The sequence below is a fragment of the Loa loa genome (assembly GCF_000183805.2).
Source record: "Loa loa unplaced genomic scaffold supercont3.258, whole genome shotgun sequence".
NCBI lineage: Eukaryota > Metazoa > Nematoda > Chromadorea > Rhabditida > Onchocercidae > Loa > Loa loa.
The window spans coordinates 53,237-61,888 of NW_018108438.1; the positions used below are offsets into that span (position 1 = coordinate 53,237).

An 8,652-nucleotide genomic window follows, 5' to 3' on the forward strand; every position below is an offset into this window, starting at 1 on the left:
TAATAATAATAATAATAATAATAATAATGCTTTGTTAAATGGTTGAATTTCGCATCTTCCGCTATCTTTTCCAATTATTCATTACTTATCTAACTATTTAGTAAAGTTATAATTTATCGTGTGCAATGTTTGCAATGTGATGTTAGTGCAGTGGTTTGTATGCTTTCAAGCAAGCGTTTGGTCCGACCAAGTTCAATTCCTTGCCCACGCAGTAGTGGACAACGCTGATGTGAAAAGTCATTTCTTAGCTAAGAGATGTTCATTACGAGCATTTGGTGCGGCTTTTCGATTAGTCTTTCTGAGTTGTCCAATCCTTTGAGAATTCCTTAAGACAAAATGCGAGATTTTCGAATCGAGAATTTCACCCTCTCAACAAGTATATCACTAAGCATCACAGTGCTTAGTGGAGTTAATAGGATGTGTCATATGAGGGGTGGACAATTTTACATCATTATTTAAAGTTGAATGAATATCATATCAGGGATGGACAAATCACATCATTATTTAAAGTTAAATGAACTTGTGGTAAAAGATCAACATACTTTAACATTGGAAAGTTTTAATTTAAGATTAGGTTGACATGTCTATTTATGGTATGACAAAAGAAAAGAAATCACTACATAAAAGTAGCATTGATTCAAACATGGAAAAAATACAAAAAAGACTATATTCAAAAACACCAAAGTTGGATATCCGCATCTGAAGAAAAGCAATCTGGCCAACATATGGGAGGGTTGGATATTAAGAAAACAAAACGAAGAAATATTGAAATTAAAAGAGATGAAGGGAATTGATCTAGATATTAATTGATTTCAATATGGATATGTAATCAATCAGGAGCAGTCTCCACCATCTGCCAAGATGACGGACGACTCTGCCAAGATGACGGACGTAGCAAGGGAGAGGGTGGAAGGCTTCTTCCTCGGCTCCGCGGACAGAAAAAACTTGCTATGCTGGAGGGCTAACCAGATGCTCCGATCAAATATCATATTACCATATTGTAAGTTGCGCTGTTTTTTCTCTGCAGGCACTTCCTTGTCGCGGAAAGAGAAGCTTACATGCTTTTTATAAGTTTGAGAGCTATGCTAACGGTAGCAAATGTCTCGGTAGGGTTACTCACGACAGACAAATCTCAGCTGAAAGGTTAGACAAAGACTCTTCAATTGACAGGATGGATTGATTTGCTAATCTCTTCTTTCTGCAACCATCCTCGAAGAAGGACAACTTCAATATTAAATATGGGTAGGTGGTGTCCGTTTAGCTTTGTAAGGTTATCCATCTCGGAGAATGATACTTTAATAAAATCTATATCCTGAGGAATTTCTTGTCATTGTCCTAACTCATCAAGTTTCTGGCAGATAAAAATTTAGGAGTAAAAGAGAGGATTAGTTCCGCGTACGCTGTTCCGCATATAATATTTGTATTTAAAGAATCCGTTACGCAAACTCGAAAAATACATCCACGCCTGTAGCGTTTGCAAGAAGTGTGAGTAAAGGCCTTCCCAAATCTCTAGTCGTAAGCCATGATAGCGTTACACTGATTAACGATAGCACTTATCTGTTAATCATTATTTACTTATTCATTTAATTAACCATTTCATATGAAACTTATAACTTTATAAACTTGAATTAAATAAAAATTTTACAATTTTAGCTTGCAATACCATCAAAAACACAAACATGATATAAGAATACAAATATTATATACAAATACAATTACAATAGAAATATGAAAGCGTCAAAATTTATTCTAAATTTGTACTGTAAAAGTTTTTTGACACTTTTTTTTTACCAAAAATTGTGTTGTTTTCTTATTGCAAATGAATTATTTCGAAATTTGAATTGTACAAATTAAACTGAAAAAAAAATGGAAAAAAATGGAATTGAAATATAAAAAAAGTAAAAAATAAATAAAATTGAAAAAAAATACATCTTTTTAAAAAAAAAACATAAAAAATTGAAGTAAAAAACATATTAAAAATGAAATTGAAATTACGAACACACATAAAAACAAATTCAAATTACAGATTTATACAGAAATTTTAAAATTAATTTTACAATCTCATATTTATTTCCTCTCAATTAAATAATTAAAATATCGTTGAATTTTGTATGGTATAACAAATACCAGTTATTTGACATATTTCATCAAGATAATAATCAACACGTGTGAATCGAGCAAGTTCATTTGGTGGACAACCTTTTAAACCATATGATGTAATACCAACTACTGTTGCAATTCCATCATCATTAATTTGTTGCATACCACTACCACTATCACCCTGTAAATAATTTCAAATTTAATTACTTCACTTTTTTTTCATTGTAAAAAAAATTTGGCAATTTCAATTTTCAGTAAAAGATTAAATGTAATTATACTAAACAAAAATAACAAAGAAAAAAGAACTTAAGAAATGAATTTATTTAAGGTTTTTCTTTGTAAATTAAGAAACAATTTTCTTTTTTTCTTTCCAAAAAAATTAATCCTTAAAAATGTTAAGGTATAAAGCAATTGAATAAATTTAAATTCATTTAATTTAAAGTATGAAATGATGGATACATACATAGCAAATACGTGGTGTATCGATATATTTGGGATTTAATGATTTCATACAAATGTAATCATCTACTTTTGTTGGCATCGTGTCACTTACTGTTGCTTGACAATTTACATCAAGTTGCATCGGTGTTTCATGAATTAACGGACTACCATCAGAGAATGCTACAAAATAATCTGGTAATTACTTCAAATTTTCTTTTAATTCCTTAGAAATTTTAAAAAATGAAATAGTAATTTAGGGAAGAATTTTTTGTTCAAAGGTATTATGTTAAGGTATTTTACTAGAAATGTCAAAGTATGAATAATGTGGTGGAAGATTTTCTTGTAATTTCCTATCCATTAATTATTTTTAATCGCTTGAAGCCACCAATTTAAACCTATTTTTTAACCTTTATATTTTTATACTTTACCTTTTTCAAGCTTTTTTTCTTTTTTAGCTAATCAAATATCTTTATGTTAATATATTTAAACGAAGATTATTGTATGACGGAAAGTTTGCATATTTCATTAAAATAATTTAAGATTATTAATCACGAAAAAAATTTCTTTTATAGGATATATTGAATATAATAATCGTTTTATTCATTGTATCACTACGATTTCTAGTAATACTTACAATTTTTTCGTCCCCAACCAAAGATCATTAAAATATTTTGCAATTTTTCATTCTTTAATGGTAAACATATTGGTCGTACTTTATCCGTAAATACGAATGGTTGTTCAACCTCAATAATTGCCCAGTCATGACCTTTCGTACAATTTTCACTTATAAAATCGTTATCAAGAATTATCGTGCGAATCTAAATTCGTTACCAACAATTATCATGCAAATATGTATAATGAAAAAAAAGGGGGCATATAATTACAAACATACAAATATTCAGTTTGATGGCAAAATTTTAAGTGATTAAAATGAATGATTAATTAAATGTAATGAATATTTCAATTTCTACCAATTATAATTTTGCACTCAAACTATACATACATATATTCTGATGTCAAAACTAAGTAATTAAAATGATATGATCGACTACATGCTAATTATTTCACATTCAACCAATAATAATTTCTTTATTTATATATATAAGGAAGAATATAATTGTGTTCAATTTATATTATTTGATTTATATGTCGGATGTTTCACGTGACAGATTAATAAAATTAAACAAATGACTAATTAATTAGTAAAATAAACAATTTGGCGAAGCATTCAAATCAAATTAAATTTTGTTGTAATTAATTAAAAAAAAGACATTGTCTATTCAAGATTTTATACCCTATTGTGAAACACATCAGCTTCTTCACATATCGGATGATTTGTTCTACCTGTTGTAAAACCACGAATACATTTACCACCAAATAAAATTTTACGGTTTAATAATTCAGCCATATTACGATAGGTGTTAGTTCTGAAATTTCATTTATTCAAATAACCATTTTAAATTCATAAATTTAATAATTAATGGAAAAAATTAACTAAAATATTGTGTTATAGCAAATAATGCTAAAAAGAAAATTTATGATTTGAGATGATCAGAAAACAATGATAATGATAAAATGATAAAACATATAATTATTGAACTGATACGATTAACTTATAGTTATCACTAAAATTGCAAGAAGAAGAAGCAATGAATTAGTCTTTGTTGGTAATTTGATACTGCTAAGTACAGCATGTTGTATATGTGTGCAATATAAAATGTAAGCTAAAATTGTGCGTCCATTGTATATACATGCTCTAAAGATGCTAATTTTTATGACCTCAGAATTGACCTCAAAACTATACCAAGATCCTTCCTATGCAAGAAGAGGGTCCTGAGCATCAAAAACATTTCTAAGAATATGATTCAACGGGGTCGGTTGGATAGTCAATATCGAGCATTATTGGGCCTCATTTTTATATAATTATCGTCATTAATTTGTCTTATCGAAGTCGTAATTACTGAGTTATCGTAATAAAGATTTAACTACCATAAGTTTGAGATACTATCAACCAAAGAAGCAGGAAAACTTTCAATCTTTGTCACAGTTGAAGAAAATCTCGATAGTGGTTGTTTTGAAAAGTAATGATTGTTTTTAAGTAATTTGAAATTGAAATTTTGCAGATTCCTATGAAAAAAAAGAAAAAATGAAACAAGTAAGAAGAAAAAGTGAGATAAAAGATTTAAAAAGTTATTTCAGTTACTTTTTTTTTATGATGGAGTATAAAAAATTACTGCAGTTGGAATTATGATGATTACTGGTTTTTTTTTCTACATAATTTTCACCTTTGTCCCTGGTTTAACCTCCATTTTTTTTGTCAAAATAATTTGAATTTAGTACTTCATAAAGATAATGTTATTAAAGAAGGGTATTACTTACTTGCATGGAATAATACTGTAGCCATTGAAATCAACAAATGGATGTGCTGCAGTAAGGATATGATATGGTGATATGATTACACCACCAAGTTTATTAGTGCCCTATATGAAGTATTTCTTAGATAGTTACAGAAAAATAATGAAAATTTGCAAGATTTTAGGAAAACATTTGAAATTCTGATCAGTCTTTAAAAAATCCACACATTTTCTGAACCATCGGAAATTTTGAAATTTCACAAAATATTATTTGCATAATTTCTTTTTTTTTCTTGTCCTTCTTTCGGCTTTTTTTTTTTTGATTATTAACTTTAGCTGAAATTTTGGTAAAAAGATATCAAGAATAGCGGCAAAAATGCTGGTCACATGTGTAATATGACAATAATTTTTAATTAGTAATTTAAGGTCGTTCTTCCTTTGTTTATTTTCTATTATTTCTTTTATAACTAAAAAACCTTTCATTAATATGTTTGTTAAATCATTAATCAATGGGATGAAATTTCATATTGAAATTTTGAAATGAAATAAAATAAAGAAAAAAACAATATGGCAAAGAGAAGTGTGAAAAAGATTTCAAACTGGTTTTTTATTTGAATTGAAAATGTGAACAGTGGAAAGTGCATTTGAAAAATAAATATTTTCATTTATTATCATATCATGTGTGGTAATTTCGATATAATAATTATAACTGTTATTAAGTTTTTTAATAAAATATTTAAAAATGCTAACATTTAAAGCCACGGAAATAGCCCATGGATAATTTAATAATCCATGAAATGAAGTCTAAAATAAATGGCCAATTAGAAGTAGATTGAAATGAAAATATTAAATTCACCGATATTATTTACTATTATTGAATGAAATATTTTAAATTCGCTGATTTTATTAACTATTGACTTGCTAATTATTTGCTAATTATGGCAAAATTTATTGTCTTTATTTACTATGGAATAAATCAGCTTATTCAGTTAATCATTAGGGCTTACATTGAATTGATTTATTTGATAGGAAAAAAAACAATGAATTATTCATTAGCACTATAAGAACATAAGCCAATCCGGTTAATTAGCTTATTAGAACTACAACATGATTAATCGATCGGTTAGTTTAATATAATTAATTATGCTAAATCATCGAATTTAGTTAGTCGTCTATCAATATGATCAAAAAGTAAATTCAGGATTATGGTAAGATGAGAGATAAAAATAAATTTAACACTTTACCTATAGACGTGAAATTTGCAAAATAGTACTAAAAAAATGAATTTAATAAAAGACATACCTTACCACAAATAGTCGCTAATAGTTTATTTTCCCATGGCTCAATTTGACGTATTTTTGGTTCTAAAAAATACAAATTAAATGTGACATTTGAATGACATTAAATTCCATATAACAATTAATAATGGTTATGCTAAAGAGTTCAATTTTTTTAAGTACCATTGATAATTAAATTTAGGTTATTAGTTCTTTATTAAAAAAAAAAAAATCCAATAATCTTTTAGAATAACTATACAAAGTCTAAACAAACCTGTGACTAACTAATATCTATTCGAATTTAAAAAAAATAGAGTATTGATTAAAGCATAATTAAAGTATTAAATTAAAATACTGAAAAAAATCATAGTTTAATAATTACTGCCAAACAATGAAATGAATAAAAATCATAAAGAAAAAAAAAAGGATCGTTCACCAAAAAAGGTTCACTAAAATTTTGAAACACAAATGAAAAAAAAAATTGTTTGTTAAAATTATTTATTAAAAATTGTGAAACATAAAAGAAAAAGAAACCACTTATTAAAAGTTTTTCAGCAAAAATAAAATTATTACTAAAAATTGGAATAATTGAAATATTAATGAATTAATTACCTTTTGTGACACTAATATATGCAAAACGAAATTTTGCAATAACATTTTTTTGAAATAAACAATTAGCAAAGAGAAATAATAGTAGAAAGCGATGAAATAATAAATGAATATGATTGACAATAATTTTCATGTCGTTCATGTCACCATGAATCTGCCTATTTGTTTGATCTTTCATTTGTTTTGTTTTTTCCCTTCTCTCTTCTTCCTTCCCTTATTTATTGCCAATTTTTTTTTCTTTTTTTTTACTAAATCATTAAATAAAATGAAGGATTTTTTTAATTTTTTTCTTAATAAACTGACAAAAAAAAATTAATTTATTTGCTTTTTTTTGGTGACAATTTTTTTTTTCCTGAAATGACTGAAGAAATGAATTTTTTTTTCCGCTTTCTTTTTAATTAATGAGAGAAAATTGCAAATGTAATAATGGGTGGTAATTGTAATGATATGAAAAGAGAAAATAATGATAGATGGAAAGATGTGGTAGTGAAATTATTTATCAAACATTTGTACAAAAGAATTTATGGAGGCAAAAGGTCATTGATAGGTCAAAAGTATTGGATAAAAGAAAGTTGGAGTTGAAATCATTCACTGAAAATTTATAGAAAAAGGATTCACGGAAATAAAGGGTTACTGATAGGTCAAATGTATTAGATAAAAGAAAGTTGAATGGAAATAAATCACCGAACATTTGTATAAAAAGGGATTGATGGTGATAAAGGGTCATTGATTGGATTCAAAATGTTGGATAAATGAAAGTTGGGACAGAAATCAATCACTAAATACTTATATTTTAAAAAAAATTATGAAAGTAAAAGGAAAAACAAAAAAATCAGTCACTATATCAAAACAAAAAAAAAATTAATGAAAGTAAACTTTTGACCTGCCAATATTAAAAGTGTTAGAAAAATGAAAGTTGGAGTGAAAAAATTGATAGTGGTCAAGAAATTGATGAGGTAATGGTCATTGATTGGTCAAAAGCATTAGATAAACTGATATGCGAAGAAGATAAGAAGCAATAATTTTTTCATAAGTATTAGTTCTAATGAATAAATATTGATTGCATTTATCAGTTGAACATAATTTTCTAAACATTTACAGTATGCTATAATTTACAAACTGATTAACAACAAAATTTTGGAAAATATCTTTTTTTTAAATTCTGTTTATTTTAAGTATTAATGATTACAAATAAAAATGTAATCATTGATGGATTACGGTATCGTTAAGTGAAATGGATACGATATCAGAAGTTACTTTCAGATAAATAAGATGGGCACTACAATGAAATGGAAAGGTTCCAGTAGTAAAATTAGTAAATAAAGTTAATGATATTTTCAAGGAATTGAATAAATGATAAAATTCACGAAAAATTTTTCTATAATATTACGATAAATGAAAAGAAATTAAATACACAAAAATGAAGTAAAGAAATAATTAAATATAGAAAAATAAATTTAATGGTGAATGTGATGAAATGTGCAAACAATTATAAATTATTAGTAAATATTAAGGGAATGAATAGAAAAATAAAATTTATAGAGAAGATGTATTCCATATAGAAACGATATACTAATACAAATACAAAACAACCGTTAATATTAAATTAAATACTGATATTAGTAATATCAGTATTTTCATGTGTGCCATCGTCAACTATGCCATTAAGTTCCGAATCATTGATCAATTTAATCATCACTGCAAAAAGCATCTTCTAAATGATACATCCAAAATTAATTAATTAGCATCCAAGAACAAATTAAAATTAATTAGCCTTGTGGGCATAAAAATGTGATGATTAAAGTTTAATGAAACTACATAAAATTTGAAAACGAATATTAACAGAAAAAATAAGTCAAAATAAATTTGAA

At 26.3% G+C, this 8,652-nt stretch overlaps 1 protein-coding gene across 1 annotated transcript; it reads right to left on the reverse strand.

The window, feature by feature from the left end:
* Nucleotides 1-2,089: 2,089 nt before the first annotated feature.
* Nucleotides 2,090-3,949, reverse strand: LOAG_10364 (hypothetical protein; the record flags this gene model as incomplete). Its single annotated transcript, XM_003145888.2, has 4 exons — nt 2,090-2,281; nt 2,564-2,721; nt 3,176-3,359; nt 3,836-3,949. The coding sequence occupies 4 exons, from the start codon at nt 3,947-3,949 to the stop codon at nt 2,090-2,092; spliced, it is 648 nt and encodes a 215-aa protein (XP_003145936.2).
* Between the last annotated feature and the right edge of the window lie 4,703 nt (nt 3,950-8,652).